This window comes from Haliaeetus leucocephalus, unplaced genomic scaffold (genome assembly GCF_000737465.1).
Source record: "Haliaeetus leucocephalus isolate CR32 unplaced genomic scaffold, Haliaeetus_leucocephalus-4.0 Scaffold306, whole genome shotgun sequence".
NCBI classification, from domain to species: domain Eukaryota; kingdom Metazoa; phylum Chordata; class Aves; order Accipitriformes; family Accipitridae; genus Haliaeetus; species Haliaeetus leucocephalus.
In genome coordinates, this window is record NW_010972742.1 from 10,128,859 (window position 1) to 10,146,314 (window position 17,456).

At 46.8% G+C, this 17,456-nt stretch overlaps 1 protein-coding gene across 5 annotated transcripts in view; it reads right to left on the reverse strand.

Annotated features, from left to right (window-relative positions):
• Positions 1-17,413, reverse strand: part of NSMF (NMDA receptor synaptonuclear signaling and neuronal migration factor) — a 46,149-nt gene extending 28,736 nt beyond the window's left edge. For 4 of the 5 annotated variants that reach the window (XM_010571045.1, XM_010571046.1, XM_010571047.1 and 1 more), the window contains exons 1-2: positions 17,307-17,377; positions 8,291-8,352 (exon numbers count right to left, since the gene is read on the reverse strand). In XM_010571045.1, coding sequence (XP_010569347.1) covers positions 8,291-8,352; positions 17,307-17,377 — 133 coding nt within the window. Of the gene's footprint in view, positions 1-8,290; positions 8,353-17,306 lie in introns of all 5 variants that reach the window. The other variant, XM_010571043.1, reaches the window with a different exon arrangement.
• Between the last annotated feature and the right edge of the window lie 43 nt (positions 17,414-17,456).

A 17,456-nucleotide genomic window follows, 5' to 3' on the forward strand; every position in this document is an offset into this window, starting at 1 on the left:
AACTACACAGTCGAGAAGCAACTTCATATGCAAAGGGAATGTGAAGCTTTATTCAAGACTTCTGGTTAATAAAGAATTTAAATACAGAAAAAAAAATAGTATGGAACGAAGAGATTCAGACATCCATCATAATGAATTACTGGCTCCAAAAACGATCCTGCACCGTTTCAGGGAATAAGTCTGCACTAGCATTCACACACATCTGCGTTCACGTACACCAGCAGCCCTGAGACGTTACCAGTGACCAGTTCCCTCATCTGTGCTTGCAGTGAACTAGATTCAGGTGCCAAAGCACTGCACCTGCTTCCACTGTGGCATTTTAAGTTAATAGTTTGCTTCTGCTAGGAAAGAAGTCAAGCTGGTCCAGAAATCAATGCTGAATTAAGTCTGAGCCACAGGGACATTCAGTGAAGAGAACCAAGAAACAGTAACAGGGGACTTCAGCAATAACTGGAATTGCCTTCTAAGAGTCAGCTGAAGCAGACTGCTGTTAACACCCTCTGCCTGGTTACTGCTGCTCCATTTCTGTTCATTTTCACATTGCTCTTGCCATCTCTCCCACAACCAGCTGCTCCATCAAACTGCCACGCCAGCCCAAGACAGCGTGACTTTGGAAGCCTGGCACAGTGTCCTCCTCTCCAGCCACTCCAATGAAGCTGACCTGGTAATAACCCTGCTCTCCCACTTGTTGCTTCCACCAGCAACACCTTTGTCTCACACAGCTGCAAAGCCACCTTGGGGCAGACAAATCAGGTTCCTCAGATTTCTTTTCCTCTAGGTTTGTGCTCTACATGGATTTATGGTGCCTGAGATACTTAACAGCAAGATGAAGGGAAGAGGACCAATGTACTTGATCTGTAGATCATGTGTCTATTGGTAACAGAAACATCCAATTTTCATCACTTCCCTGTCTACCTGGGCTAAGTCTAACAACCTGTCCAGAACCTGGGGGCTTGATAGTCTAGTCCTGAGGGCCAATCCACTTCTCACCCCCCCCTTGTTATTTACTTGAACACATCTCTTTGGCTTCACTTGCTCCTCTGGTATTTCTTTCTTCACCTTCCATGCAGCACTGCTCAACACAGTCGTTAGGGCATGCATATCACCAAAGACATGACCGCCAACAGCAACAGTAATCTGTACTGGTTAATTTGCGGTATCTTGGGAAAGAAAGAATCCACAATCTTGGTACATGTAGTTCCTGATAATCAGGCATTTCTTACTATTAGATACTTACAATACCACCTTTCTCATTCAGTAACTCTAACTTGAGCACCTCCTTTGACCCAGGTAACTAACTGTGAAAGGACTTCCACATTTTCTTTCACTGTCACAACAGTTTCTCGAGAGGAAGCAACATGCTGGGATAAGCCTCAGCTGACTGATGCCCATTCACAATAGTGGAGGGACTCATTGAGCCAAACTCGTATCTGATGCAGACTGCCTTGTAACCCCATGGGATGAGAAGTTTATAAATCAAGGCAGAATATAGCCACAAGGCATAGACAGAAGCTTAAAAAAAAAAAGTCCCAAATTTATTACTGTATTTAGCAGCCAAACTGATGATTAAAGCACCTTAGATTTAAAACCTCAGCTCCAGCATCAGAAGCAAAGTGGCAAAGGGGAATCCAGATAAACCCTATTAAAAAACCATCTGTCATCTCAAAAAAATAAATTTCAGAAAAAGAATTCTCTCTTCCTTGCTCCAGTTCAGCTGGACCTCTCTGGACCTGATGTTTACAGTACCAACTTTAAAAGAAAGAACTGTCTTGGCCACTGAAGATGAATGGGAAGATTTTAGGTTTACAGTATATGGACTTGCAGCATTGTTCGTAGCAGTAGAAATGAAGCTAATGCTTTTTTTATTTTACATCAGTAGGAGTCCAGGTGATATCCTCAATGAGGAGAGCAGACGGGTGTACTGGCTAGAGCCCAGGGCATTGCAAAAACAGTAACATCTTTTCAAACAGCACAGCTGAGCAGTTTCTCTTGCAATTTCAATTCTGAGACCTCCTGTATGCCTGCCACTGCCCCTCAGGTGTGCTAAGAGGCTGTCAGGTCCTGTTCTCCTCTGCTCCCTCTCTGAGCATGTGTCAGAGCCACAATGCAAAGCTCCCTACCACGTCAGCTCTGTCCTTCCCAATGCTAATGTACTGCAACGTGACCCCACCAGCACAGGGCTCCTGCCTTCAGAGACAGGCTGGCAGCCGACCTCGCTGGTCTGCAGGGTTGAAACATAGTCAAGAAATAGGCTTAGTAAAAAACAGGACATTTGTTCAAAATATTGAAGCATGAGGCAGGGATATAAAAACAGGGATACAACAATTAAAAAAAGGTCACAGTGGCATTTCAGCTGTGCAGTAGCTTCAGAGTCAAGTGAGTGAACGACATGCACAACGTTCGCTATGGGGTTAGCCAAAGCCTGACCAAGTGAGCCCTGCTGTGACTTTATCGGGCGCCTGACCCTACCGCTCCCAAGGATGGAACGTCAGACACTTCTCTGCAAAGGCACAGAGAAAAGACAAGGGCTGCTTCAGTAAGGGACCTGCTCTGAGAAAACAGAAGGTCACTTAACTATGACAAAATGGTTCCAATTAGTTGTCTGCGCTGAAATGGGCCTAGGAAATAAACAAACTGAAGATGCTGTTGACATTGTGCCTCATAGACGAGTAACCTTTTAGTCTGGCCTGTAACGTTAATGTGAATAGATGAAATTGTTATTGTGAGACAAGACCCAAAGGAGCAAGTAGCAGCTCCACCACCGGCCTTAGCATTTCCATGGTAACACTGTGACCTACGTTTTTATTCACTTTATAAGCAAACATCATATTCCACCACAAGTTTTATGATACACCCACACCATACCCGTGCTGGCCGAATGTGGAAGCAGCCTGAAACTCTGAGAGATGAGATTTCACATCCCTGCTCTGCCCTGAACTCAAGCTGCCTACAAACCCTTCTGGAGCGTGGGCTCTTTCTAGAAAGTCCACCTCCATTGCTCAAGGCCAGCCACACCACGTCAGCACAAGATACACTGAGAGAGCTGGGCCAGTGTGGCAGTACACCCCCTGCTCCCACACCAGATGCGCTGCTGGGGTCCATCCTGGGGACACAGAAACATCATCTAGAGAAAAAGGCAGACTCGGCGCTTACCCTGAGTCAGGCTCCACTGGCAGCTCCACAGTCTGAACACCGGCAAATTGAAGGTCCCTCTTAAAGCACTGTATAGCTGCAGCCTTACTTCATGGCTTCATAAAAAACACAGTTCATGGGTCACTTGCTTGGACTGAAGCACCTGCAAAGTCTCAGGCTGGAGTTTCTCAAGCCCCATGTCAGTTCCTGGCAGTGTTAGGAATCTCCTCTGTTGCACGGCTGCTGCCCTCCACACATACACACCCTCTTCTGAAGCAGCAGAAGCCCAGGGTGCAAAGACAAGCGGTTGCTTCAGTGCAGTCTCTGCATGTGGCACAGTAGCCTCAGCAAACACGTTTTGCTCCTGCCACTACTACCCATTGCTATTTGGCTTGGGGAAGCTCACAGGTGCCCTCTTGTCCTTATGAACTCAGTGTTTTCGCTGACAGCTGAAACATCATGCAAAAACAAAGGAAAGAAGCGAAGACGACTTCTTTTGAGCTTAAAAAGAAGCTTCTTCCACTTTCAGGTAACTATCCCCTTTAGTTTGTACTGATGCAAACCAGTCAGAGTAGCCATGCTGTTTCTGCAATAACCACAGCGAATTTGGGTCAAGACCAGCTAGGCAGTTCTGGTCCAAGGCCCACCAACTCTGCAGCACCAAGCACACCTTATACTTGCTGGGATCTTTCCCTCTCTCTTGCTCCCAGAGGGTTTCATGTGCAGCTTTCCCAGAGCAGCCAGCCTGCAGCAGGCAGACCAGAGCTGCATCCTACAGGGCTCCAGCGGCAGCAGTAGCTGCCCTCCAAATAACCCAACTGAGCAAAACAGAAACTGCCTGATAAAGAAGTATCAGGAAAAAAAACCAGCATAACCCCCTTCCTTTCCTCAGCAAAGGATCCTTGTGTTTGACTCCCATCTCACCAGGGTGTACCACTGCTCCCTGAGAGAAGAGGAAATTTCTCAAATGCTCCACTTGGTGTCATTTTTAATTTCACTGCCCCATGCCCTCGGTATCTTTTTCCTCTCATAGTTCCAATACATGGAGATAAAGAAATCTAAAGCAGTATCTCAGTGTGGGGCCTCTGACATCTAAGCTGGGAGAAGGGGACTCTGGGAATGTCCAAAACTCTTTATTCCACAAGCACTGGTGAGACTCTGAGTGATTATTTCTTCTGCATTTTGCTCTCTGCAGCCTTTTTACACTTCCCTTTCACAACATTTCAATCCTTTTCCCTATCTTTCTTCTAGATCTGTCCCAAGTGACACCCACTCCTACACTAAAAGCATGCCACAGACAAGATAGAAAGTCTTTGGAAGGTACCAGAAAGCTACGAGCGTCAGCAAGGACTCTGGCAACAGCCTTGCAGTCAGAATGAATGCTGAACCTGGGAGAGTGCTCTTCTTGGGAACCTTCCCAGACCTTCAGCCTGCATGAATATGCCAGCAATGAACAGAGGCAGGAAGAGAGCAGGAGACATATTACCACCTCAGCACCAGCTCCCTTCACAGATCCACATCCTACCAGCTGCAGCAGAGTCCAACCCTCCCTTTTTTCTAATTCCTCAGAATATCTTCTAGATCAGGAGAAAAAAAAAAAAAATCTGAGTGATTCCAAGGGGACAATCCCTTCATCTCCTGCCAACAACTTATACCCTGTCACCAGGCAGCTTCCCTGTTCCAAAAGGGAAACAAAGAGAAGAAAAATCTGTATTGCCATCATCCCTGCTGTAACCTCACAGGACATGGTCAGAGCACTCCAAGACAAGCAATAGAGGAGAGTACCTCCCAAGTCACCTGGAAAAACCTCCTCCAGAATAAGACCTCGAAGAGTTGCATAGGAATAGTCACACAGTATTTCTGAGCCATGAAATTCTCAGGCCTCGCATCAGGAAGAATCAAAAGCGTAACCAATAACAAATACCCTCCCTCCCTCCCCTCACCTTCTTCTCGCTATGTATACACCCTGCAGTACTCTGCAATCCTCTTTACCTCCTGGCAATGTTCAATTCCATACCCACTGCCCTAGTGAAGGAAGCAGAGCATGGATAGACTGCAATTTTATTGAAAACAGAAGGTAAACAAAGCCTTGCAAATAACTCACCCCTCATTAAAATGCTCGGACATGGCAGCTGGCCCATCCTGATGATATACAATCCCTCTGTAGTTCTTCATCACCACTCCCCAATTTCTTAAACCCATTCTGCCACACACATACACACAAACTCTCCAGAGGAGCCACCAGAAATAGATTCTGGTGTGTGAAAGTTACCACCAAAGAATAAGCTCTTTGATCAGTTGTGGAATGTGAAATAAGAGGTGGGATGCAAAAGCCGACATACCACCTCCTTTCCTTGGAGTCGAGGGACTCTTAAAGATAAAAAAAGTCAAACCAAAATCAGAAGTCAAACAATCCTCAGAGAACAAGGGCAGCAGAAATTGAGTAAGTTGGGGCAGTCTCTGCACACTTGGCAACTCCATCCAGATGGTGGTTCTCCTGTGTCTGCCTGGGGAGTTACAGAGCTCCACCCTTCTGCAGAGGAGTTGAATTAGCAGGTAAAGCAGGAAAAGAACTGGCATCCCAAAGATTCACACCCACCTCATTTTCTGCATGAGGATTGTCCTCTGCAGGGAGAGAGGAGGGTTCTAGCTCCTGGATATGCAGAAGAGGAGGATCCTCCCCTTCCCTCCTCCATTTAGGCCTCCACTGTCCTACTAATGGCTCTGCCACCTTCCTGCTCTTCAAAGACAACTACCCTTTTCCCTCACTGCATTCATTAATGACTTTAAACCTTTCTTAAACCATTTTTTTCTGGACTATAAACTACTGAAGTCAAGGCCTGCCTCCTTCCATTCACATTTAGGCTAGAGTCTTCATTCCAGCTGCAGTCTGCTGGCAGTGCAGGGAGCATCCACATATACAGTTAGTGTTATTACAGTGGAAAGCAGGCCTATCCCACCACGTAAAGACACTCACGTGAAAGCCCAGAGTGCTACGAACAGAGACATATATGCACCGAGGACTCAACTCTTCAGTGTGCTGAGCTTTCTGGACCTTGGCCACCAACACATGCAAGTTGGAATTTAACTACAGGATGCTGGTGGGCTTGTACCATAACACTGGCCATAACACTGCCTCTCCCTGCTCTTTTCAGCCAAGCTGATGAGTCAGAGCAGATTCAGGTACTTCTATATATGCTACATCTTCAACTTATGTAGAAGAGGCCCATCCTTTGTTTTGCTGGAGTCACTGCATGAAAGCTAACCATACAGCTTAAGTGCTCTGCTGAGCCAAAGGTGAAGCATTCAGAAACTTGCAAAAGCGATACTGAGATATACAGAATTTCTGCAGGAAGGAAAGACTTGACTTCTCTGTTATTGGACTATTGGGACAAACAAAAGGGAGCCAAATTTTGTACTCTCAACATTTGTGTAGGACAGCAACCTTCCTACTATGGTTATTTATAAAGAAATGTTACATACTGGGTTAAATTATACACTGCAGAATTTCAAAAGATGACTTAAAAAACGATGATTCTTTTTTTTCCTTTTCTATAAACATTTAGAGTCATTTCTAGGGATCTTTCATTACTTCCAAGTCAATACTTAAGAATCCCATAAGGACTGTGCACCTCTCACTGCTTGATTCTTATCTGTGCCAATGAAATTCACTTGGATTCAAATACAATCTCAAGCCTGATACACCAAGGGGGCAATGGGTATGAGAAGGCTTCCCTGGAGAGCTTACAGATATGTCACAGGCACAGAGAGGGTTTAAGTGCTGGTCTGGGGAGCCCGACAGCAGGGCATTATCCAGGAGTCACATTAGCTCCATTTCCACATTCTCATCTACAGTCAGAGAGGAATGAGCAACTAGGAACAGCCATAAGGCTGAGTAAAACAACAGCTTTGTAAGTGCACCTCATAGAGGCTCCTATTCCTTGGCTTTGACCAGGGTTCCCCAGGTCTCAGACACCTGAACAGATCTGCCATTTCCCCTCATTACCATCAGAGATTCTCTATCTGGCCTGAATGGGACCCCACAGGTACTATGAGGGCACTACAAAGTGAGCAGGAGACAACACTTCTCCCTGTTGGAAACTGGGGTGGGGGACTGGAGAAAAGGACCAGCAAAGACTCCAGCTGATAGAAGCAGCTGCAAAAATGGCCATGATAAAGGATGCTTTTGCCATTCTAGGAAGCCTCCTCAGACCTGCCTGGCCTGTCTCTGCACTCTCTGTCCAACCCTTTCCTTCCCTCTGCCTCACAGACGCTTCATCTCAGCTGCATTAAATCCCAGCCTTTTTCTACCCTTTCCTTCCTACCACCAAGTATTATAAGTAATGTGTCACTGGAGTTTCTCATGCCTGAAAAAAAAAAATCAAAGAAAACTGCAGTACATTGTTTTAAAGCCCTCCCATTCACAAAGTTAGCACAATTCAGCCAAGGACAACTTGAAGGTCATTAGAACAGATCCAAGAAAAAAAGGCAGGGACTCATTCAGCTGGCTGTCAAAGACTAGTGTAACTGGGCTTGCTCTTTTAGCAAGAGCCATTCCCTGCCTGTAGAGGTTTAAACACACACACTCACAATTTACATAAAATGATAACATCACTCTATATTATGTTCTACTAGCTAGCACATGCTGGTGTCCTCAACTAGACAAGGCAAATCTCATTTTAACCCCTGTTGAAGCAAACCCTGGGAATAAATCCAGATGTTACCTTTGCCAGCAAAGACAGATTGCTGCACATAGACTAAGCACGTCAGTTAACACACTATAATTTGCCTTTTTTTATTCCCCAATGAAAGCAAGACCTAGGAGTGACAAACCAGTGCAGAAGCCTTGTGCAGTGCAGTCTTTCACTTCCCAGTTGAAACATCTTCCCGGGACATCAGGTCTAGGGGTGAATTTATGACAGGGTACTTGTCCACTAAACTGAACTTGTTCCCACAGCCCACCCAACCCTCGAGTCACCAAACTGCCTTTTCTCCTCAAGGGCTTTGGCTTCACAGACCTAGAGGGTGACTCCTCCTGCCTCTCTGCTGCAGAGATCTCACACTAATCCTTTATGATAAATACACTTTCATTTTAAGGCCTATTAATAAATAGGTGCATGCACATATGGATATAAACAAGGCATGTCAATTCTCTTACCTGAGCCATTTCTGCCTTCAGGATGGTTTTGTGAAAGATATTCTCCAAAAGCCCTTGCCGCTCTGCATATCCAAGCATCACAGAAGGCAGCAAAGGAGAGAAAGAAAGAGATGGGCAATGGTTAAAGGCCAAGGAAAGAAGGAACAGTTCAATATCAATATACTGCTGTTTTCCTGCAGCTGCCTTTCCCTCAACTTCAAGTGACACCAATTTAAACATGCTGCAATAGCAGTGGGCTCTTCTTGGTTAACACACCTCAGTTTTCCCCTGGCCAAAGGGGAAAACAGAGTTGGACTACAAGCCCAGGACCGTCTTAGTCGTTAGCTTCTCTGTTAAAACAAAAACAAACAAACAAAAAATTGAAATGCACCTGCATTAAACTTGGCCTTGTTTCTGTGATGCACATAGGAACTGGACCATTGTCTCTAACCACCCTAAGTTAAACCCCTTCTGGTAGCCCAGGGAAGAAGGTATCTCCAACTCAGTCCCAACCATCACTGCAGCCTTCTACTCTAGTTCTAAATACTCCTATCTGTGAGCAACCACAGCTTAGACGTTAATGCTAATACCCATTTTACCTACCTTAACCCTAAGTTCTCAAGCACCAGCTGTGTCAGTATTTGGATTACTGGACAACCTTATTTGAGACCCCCATGACATCCTACAAAAGCAGTTCCTGGTTCTCTGATGGATTCAGGTCCCGGGGATGACTGAGATTTTACTGAAATATATTAAGAATCAACCAGGCAGGGTGAGCTCAACCCTTATCACACATCAAGGCCTACATAAGAGAGCAAACCTATGAATATTCCAACCAGGGAAAAGCTTTCTGCTTGCAACCCACACAGGAAAGGAATCCTTGGTCAAGGCATGCATTCCCTGGTATACAGTAAATACAGTCTCCAGTATCCTATTGCCAGGACATTTGTAACATCCTGCTGGTGTGCTTGTCCTCCTGTACCCAACAGACCTGTGACTCGAGAGAGCTAATACCAGTTTTTCCCCAGCCATCCATTTTCCCCAGGTTTTTAGAACAATCTTTTCCAGGTCTGCAGCATCACAATCAGGCTGATATTTGCCAATGGACAGTCCAGGGCGGACACTTGCAAACAGTGAGACAAAACAGCCAGCCACCTCCTTGGCAAGCCAAGCCAACAAAACCCAGCAGCCAAGCACTCTCAGCCTGCAAGTACACCAGCATGTCTTGGGCGAGGACACAGACTTGCTACAACAGGGAAGACTCTCCATACCAAGGCATCATGTCCGCTGCCCTCCTTCAGAGGTGCTCAACCTCAGAACATCCCTCTCCAGCTCAAGCTGCCACAAAAGGCTACACTCATAACAGCCATTAAAAACCTAAGTGAAAAATGGCTTTGACCTCCAAAACAACCTTCTGCTTTGCTACCCCATGCAGCAGCACATCCCAACTTGTGCAGCCAGGATTTTCCCCCCACTGCTTTTACACACCTCCTCCCAAAGGGGAAAAGATTAGCAAAGCTACAATGTACCTCCCAGAGCGACTGGAGCTGGAAGGAGTGAGAAGTCCATTTGTCATCCACAGCCAGCAACAGGGGATCGATATGAATGATGAAGAAAGAGTAATTTAATCTCCCTGGGACTAAATTTCAGCACAGCCAAATGCAAAATGCTTTGGAGCAGCGCAGCTGGAGCTGTGCAAGAACCAAGGTTCAACCTTCTGCATCATTACAGGCTAACATACAGTCCTGAGGTTTTTTCCGTTTCCAGATTCTTGCCTGTCTAGTACCAGACTGTACCTTTAGACACTAGCCTGGGGTGGCAGTTGCCAAAACTGTCTTCCTCAGTGCCTAAGCACCCCCAGAGATGGTCAGGTAGACCATCTGTACATGTACATGACAATTGTACATATCATATGTACAATTAGCATGCAATCCCCACTACAAAGAACAAAGGGATGGCCAGCATGGTTCATCCATACAGGAGGGCAAGTGCCTCATGAATGTTCCTTGCACCCACTACCCTTCTGTCTGAGCAAAAAAGCAGGACTTGGTCCTGTGGCAACACACAAATGTAAAGTTGGGAGCTGGACTGTGACAACTTCAGGGAAGTGGTTGAGTCACCATCCCTGGAAGTATTTAAAAGACATGTAAATGCAGCACTTAGGGACACGGTTTAGTGGTAGATTTGGCAGTATTAGGTTTATAGTTGGACTCAATGACCTTAAGGGTCTCTTCCAACCTAAATGACTCTATGATTCTAACATCAGGCTATGCAGCTGCAAGAGCACCGCTGAGCTACTCCTGCACTCCATCTTAGAGGTGGTTAAGGCTCAGCCAAAGCTATGGCCAATCTCATGTAGTACTGGCGACAGCCCTGCTTTGAGCAGATGGCTGGGCTTAAGACTTCCAAGATCTCTTCTACCAAGAATTCTGGGACTCCAGGGCTTCCCATGAAAACGCCTGTCCTTGCAAGGCATCATCATCAACGCTGTTCACAAACAGGGCACTTAGACCCTTGGCAAAGACTCTGAAGCTTCTCTTGTGCATCAGCAGTCATTCCATGTAGAAAAAAATAACAAGCAGCAAGTTCTCAGGTAAATTTTCAGTGAGAGAACATGGTGATTTACACAAAAATGCTTAAATATGATGATAAAATTCAGTCTGCAACTAGTTTAAAAGCTTTAAGAGCATGTTAGTGCATCTCATTCTCTCCATTCCTATCTCTGCCAATGCCCGAAGCTGATCTGTCTGCCTTAAAATCTGAACCAATCCTTCACCCTTAGCTTGCAAACCACAGGCTCAAAAAATCAGTACCAAGCACTTCCTAAGTCCCACACTGCAAATGGTTAACATGGAGCTAGAGAGAAGCACTGCCACCCTCCATCCCACCTTGTTCCGTGGAGAAAATACTGTCACTCAGAATAAAAGCCTGAGTTTAAAGGTGCTGCAGTGTCTCTAGCCTCACTCTCCTGTTTCCCCAAGCAAATGAGGTAGGAGGGTAAAATCCCAAGTGCCGGAGCTCCCAGAGAACAGGCGATACCCAGACCTCTCCTTGCAGGTCAGAAGCACAGTCGAGGAGCATAGAGCTACTCAAAAAATTTGCTGCCCAGCCCAGGCTGAACCTGCAGTTCTGTCACTACCATTCCACTTTCACTACTCTCAGATGCTGCAGGCCAAGCTAAGAGCAAATGAATGTGGCTGCTTGATCACAGTTATCTAGCGACAGCTAATAAGGCAATGACGCCTGCACAGCACAATGTGCGACGGGGGTTTTCCAGCCAATTACACTGCAAACTTCAGACTAATTTTTTTGCCTATTATCTCAGTGGTTCCCTTCTATGTTCCTGCTTCCCAAGTGCCATCGGCTTCTCCTTGGCTGTGCCTCAGCTGATCTCCCACAGATGTCTGCATGTGCCCTTTGCCAAGGGGACTCTGCTGGCCATGCTAGCTCCTTATGCCTAGTCTCCCCTTGCCAAGCCTTTTATGTTCCTTCTCTGCCCTCACTGTGCTCACAGTCACCCCAGTTTACCAGCATCTGCCTGCATCGTTAACGTGCCATTTACCCCCTCTTCCTGGCTACCTGCTGACTTGATCAAAATAAAGTCAGAGCAAAATTCAAACACGGTAGCTGCTTTATTCATCCCATTCTTTTATATTTCTTTTATCAACGCACTGTATTAATATAAGTCACACAATCGTACTTTTCTCTCAGCTCAGTTTTGCCTCCACTATCACAGCCAATGCAGTTCAAGTCCCATCAAGCTGCCTGATGACATTGGACAGAAAACCCTTCAACTGGGCTCAGAGCAGAGACACCTCAGGATAATTTAATAACTAGCAAGAGATAAAAAAGAAAACTTGTTTCACATAAATGAGATGAAGTACAAGGTGCTTTACAGATACACAGGCCGATGAGCTATAACCCTGAGTGTATGACACCGCAAAAGCTGCGTACAAATGAACAGGTAGTACTGAGAGGTAATCAGCTAATGACATGACAAGTTTAGCCCTGACTCATCTAGAGAGAGGTTTTCATTTTAGTGGCAGATCAGACCTGCAAGTTACACAGTCAGCACAGCTTGATTTAACAAAAGGACATCAACCAGGGACCATAGCCTTGGTACGCTGCACTACTGAGTCTAACCAGTAAAGACAAGACTGCCATTGCCTCAGAGAAAACACCACCATCTTCTCTGGCAGCTTCTCCATCAGAATGACTTCAAGAGTGCAGAGGGTGAGATGGGGTAGCATAACACAGGCAGCAAAGGCAGCTGCCCTTCTGAGGGCATTTTTCAGTACTCACCATGCATTAGATGTCAAAGCTGGACTCAGGTCTGGAAGAGAAACTGAGATTTTGCGAAGAAGCATAGACAGTCTAGACGTACATTTGCTACAAGGAGGAAAGTCGCCAAATAACAAAGATCTCAATTACAACGCGATGAGCACGGAATAGCCTTCATGTCTCTGAAATAATCACATCAACAGGATAAAATGGGCCTTGATATACACTAGCAGCTATCAGAAATTAATGCACACAAATTTATGCAATCCACCAAACTGACACTGAATTGAGTGAAGAAATGTGTATTGAAACACTCAGAGATACACAAAAGACCTGAGATAACTCCATTTAAAGCATAGCAACAAGCTAAGCAAAACCTGGACTATTCAGGAGTGTTACATGGAAAAATAAAGAACACCCACCACCTTCTTGTGTTCCTTCAGAAGTACTGCCCAGAGGAGTTGCAGCAGGAATCTGTTGTGACAGCACATGACAGTGCTGCATCTCAGGAAAACAGGAGAAGAGACCTCCTGCATCATCAGGACCTAGGTCCTCCTACAGCAGCAATCCTACTCTTGTCACTAAGCAGAGAGGGGAACACCTCCAGCATATCCGTAGTTAACAGCTCAGTCATTAAAGACTGTTGACACTTACGTTGTTGAAACCTAATAGTAACAATACCCTGACAAAAATTAGTTTTCTGAAATATCTATGTAGGGACATGGTAGCTGGAAAATTTTAATTTTACATCTTAAAGTTCTAAATTCTCACTCTCAAGAAAGGGAAATCGGATGTCAGCAATGGGTCTTAAAATCAAAGACCCCCCAGTCTTGTAGGAATTTATAGTCACAAAACTTGGACAGGAGGAGAGAAGACAGAGCAGGAAAAAGATAAAAGAACAAGGTAATCAAAGCATGACAGAGTTCATACCACTCACAGGAAAATTCACAAGCAGAAAAAAGGAATCTAGACTCCATGAAGAACCCTAATCTAAGCCAAAAATTGCTCACTCAGTAATAAACCTGGGATAAGGAACGCATTCAAGTACCTCAGCATTTTGTCAGTGCAACATTTACCCTTTCGCAGCAATTAATGCTTTGTGGCCTCGTTTAAGCCCACTCTCTAGCCCTCTCTAGTCAGTAGAGAGGGAGCGAGACCAAATTCTTCTCTCTCTGTGGGGTATTTTGGACTAGATGCCAAAGTCCTGAAATTGAATAAGATGAACTACACTCTAGACTCAAATATTTCTTGTGCTAACTATAGTAAGGAGAGATGGTTCTGGAACACCCAACAAAAGTCTCATGTCTGTTTGCTCATACTGTCACACGCTCCCAAAGAAAAGCTGTATGCCAGAGTAATACAAAGCAGAGCTGCAGGAAAAGACTTACCTTATTTCCACATTTGGGGTGCCAGTATTGTTCTGTAGGTGTCAAGGCAGCAAGGACAAAGAAAGCCCATTTCTAAAGGCTTTGGTTCATCTATGCCCTTGAAAGTATACTAAGGAAGCCAAGGAGGTGTGTTAGACACCATACAGGCCAGGACCCTGAAAAGAACCTGCACAAGCCCAAACCGCAGCAGCCCAGGAGCTGTCAGCAGAGGGGCAGCACCAAGGTCATGACTCAAGGACAACTGCGCCATCCCTGCCTTCAGCAGTTGTGCCCCAGGAGCTGCAAGGCAAAAAAGCGCACACAGGAAGGAAACACAGTATGACAGCGAGTTCTCGCATACAAGCATTTCAGATTTGATCAAAGCAACAGCACTGAGCCACAGTCACTTCCCAGGTGCCGTACACAGAATCAGCGTACAGTTCACTGCAACTCTCTCAGGAGAAGACAAGACTACAGAGACCAAAGTTGGCAGCATCGTGGATGCTCTCAACAATGCTAGCACAGACCAACTATGCCATTATTTTCTAAGAAGCTATTTAAAAGACCTAGCACACAACAAACTGCATGGAGCTTAATTAATTCTCCTGGGACAGGAGACTCCCCTGAGTCGCTCTGCAGAGATTTTAATTTAAGAATCTAGGGAGCTTGCACCTTCTGCTTAGATCACATTACTCACGACAACAAGCAAATGATGCTCCCTGCTCAGTAAGACAGTCAAATGCACACACACATACTCCAGCCACATATAATAAATATACATCAGTGGCCACTTGGACTTGCAGCGAATTTGAGGAGATAATTTTTCTCTCAAAAAGAAAAGTCAGGAGAAATACGAACAGGGCAGAGCTCAGGAGGTACAGAGAAACAATCCCAGGGCATCTCCTCCTGCAGCATGAGAACAGGATCCCACAGCTGCCTACACGAAACCACAGGGGACCTGATCATTGCAGCAGTGCTACCCACACAGGTGATCCAAGTCCCCACCTGTCTTGGGAAGGTCAAAATAGTCTATCTCTGTAGCCTTATCTACTGTCCTGCAGCATCCTCACTGTAGATAAGGAAGATAAGGACATGTGGGACACATGGAGGATGACCAGGGCAGAGCAGAGGAGCTGTGTGTGATGTGCTCTGAGGAAACCTTTCGGCAGGTGGGTCATCACCGCTGTAGAAATTCTAAGGGTGGCAGAGACTACATGAGGCAGGGACTGAGATGAGCTTGGATTGGCAGGATGGAGGCTTGTCCCCACCAGCACCTTCTCCATGCAAAGAGGCAATGCAGGGAGTTCCTTAACAAGTTCTCTGTCCTCCCCAAAGACTTTTTCGATTAGGCATTTCTAGCACAGGGCATGAACAGCAAGACACATAAGAGCACCTGTCCTGTGCCATGGTCTATGTGACTAGACACTCTTCAAGGACTTTATGTTCCCCAGCCCAAGTCCACTCAGCTAACTTTTCTGGTCAAACCACCACAATTCACACCACCAAGGGACACCTCAGACCTCCCGCATAACAGTAGCAGCAGCTTGTCAGTAGTTACAGCAGGTATGTAGCAAAAGAGAACCCCAGAGGCACCTCCTAGACTCTACACAGTTGATACTACTTGAGCAGCATCTGTCCATCCTGGTTTAGGGCTAACAAGCCATTGCGTTCAAAACACATTAGTCGCTCCCAAACACCCACACTACCATTTGAAATCCTACCGACTACTGAATATGTTGTTTGTGTGACTGGCTGTCTAATCCTACTCCCAGAACCCCATTACAACAGTTATGGTGCATTTTGTGTCATTTCTGTGTAACCACCTGGCTGACATCTGCCAAAAAGAATCCTACTTCCAGATCTTTGAACACCATTGAGAGCGCTCATGTTTTCGTTACTGGTTATGAACAGGGAGCATCATAATGCGGGGAAAAGTTCCAGGCTCTGCCCGGACAGCTTTCTCCAGAGGCACTCCAGACTTTGAAGGATGAATTTCTTTACAATGTAAACAGACAGCAATATATAGACATCTTTGGATCTCTTCACTTCAAACTGTAAGACTACCTTTCCTCCCAGCACAGCAGAGATGCCGTAATGCTGAGTTACAGTCACAGAGAGGTGACTGAGATCTCTCAGCAGCACGGATCGAGTCCTACACATGACTCCAGGTTATTCTAATGCAATTTTGTCTAACACAAAGGAAGCATTATATAATGCAGCTGAAAAGTTTATTTCTTCCCATTTTTTTTCAGCAGCAAAGAGCTAGTCTAGATGTGGCAGAGACACTGACAGACCTACCCCTTTACACAACCGTGCTGTAAGAGCCCCTAAAAAGCTGCGCCAATGCCCCCAAATAGTCACCGGACGATTGCCATGACACTTGCACTGCAGCGTGGGAGAAGGGTTGTTCCCATCTTTCTGGGCAAAGGGCACTGTAGCAAAGCTCATCTGCAATAGCTTTTTAAACCTAAGTACAACCAAGCAGCAAATACATTTTCTAGGATCTCCCATGTTTGATCCTAATAAGCACTGGGACGAGACAGTAAGTGAAATGCTGCACTGTAGGACAAGCAATATAAAAACATAACAGGCACAATATGGAACCCAAACCTTTTAACTGGTCAAGGTAGCAGCTTGGGACACTGCCAGAGAGGGCAGATGTGGTGGGGCCAGATTTCCACGCAGTAGGTTTTCCATTCAAAGGAGCGATACCCATTAAAGAAAGCTGCTGACTTTGCCCTCAGACACACAGATGGCATTTCAGCTGATAAGAAACCAGCGAGCAAACTGCCCACACCTCCAGTTCTCGAAGATTAGAAAGATCCAGCCCTGACAAATCCACTTCTGACCCGCTCCTTGCCACCCCAGCAAATAAAACCTGCGGATTATATTAGCCGGCCGGCAGCAAGAAGCGGGGACACCTTTGGAGACAAATCACCTCTCCAAAGGCTGAGGGTCCACTGTGTGCGGGGGGGGAGCACGGCGCCCCTCAGCCACCAGCCGGCTGCAAGCGGGTGGCTGCTTCTGGGGGGCACCGCAGCACCCAGCGAGGGGGACTCACCGGCGGTGTCCTGTGGGTGCGTGCCAGGGCCCCTCCAAGCTCTCCTACCCCAGGCTGCCATTCCCGAGCCCCGGGGGGGGACGGGGGGGGGAGCGCCCTGCCCCGACGGCCCTGCACGGCCGCCGCTCCGGCCCTGGGTGACAAGCCCGGGGGTCCTGCCCGCAGCCGGCCGCCTTGGCTCGTCCCGAGGGGCTCGGGGCCTTCCCCCCCCCCCCCGCCCGGCGCCCCGCGGGCAGAGCCGCCGAGCCGCCCGGGGGCGGGCAGGGTCCCCAGCACCGCGGGGGCTCCCTGAGGCGCCGCCGGCGGGGCCCGCTCCCCCGGCACCCACCTCACTTTGGCCGCTACCGACGACATGGCCTCGTTCCTCAGCGTCTTCCTTTTGGACACGGCTGTGCCCATATTCGCGCGGGGGGGAGCCGCCGGGGGAGCGCTCATCGCACGACCCCGCGGCTGCCCATGCCGCGGCGGGGCCGGGTGC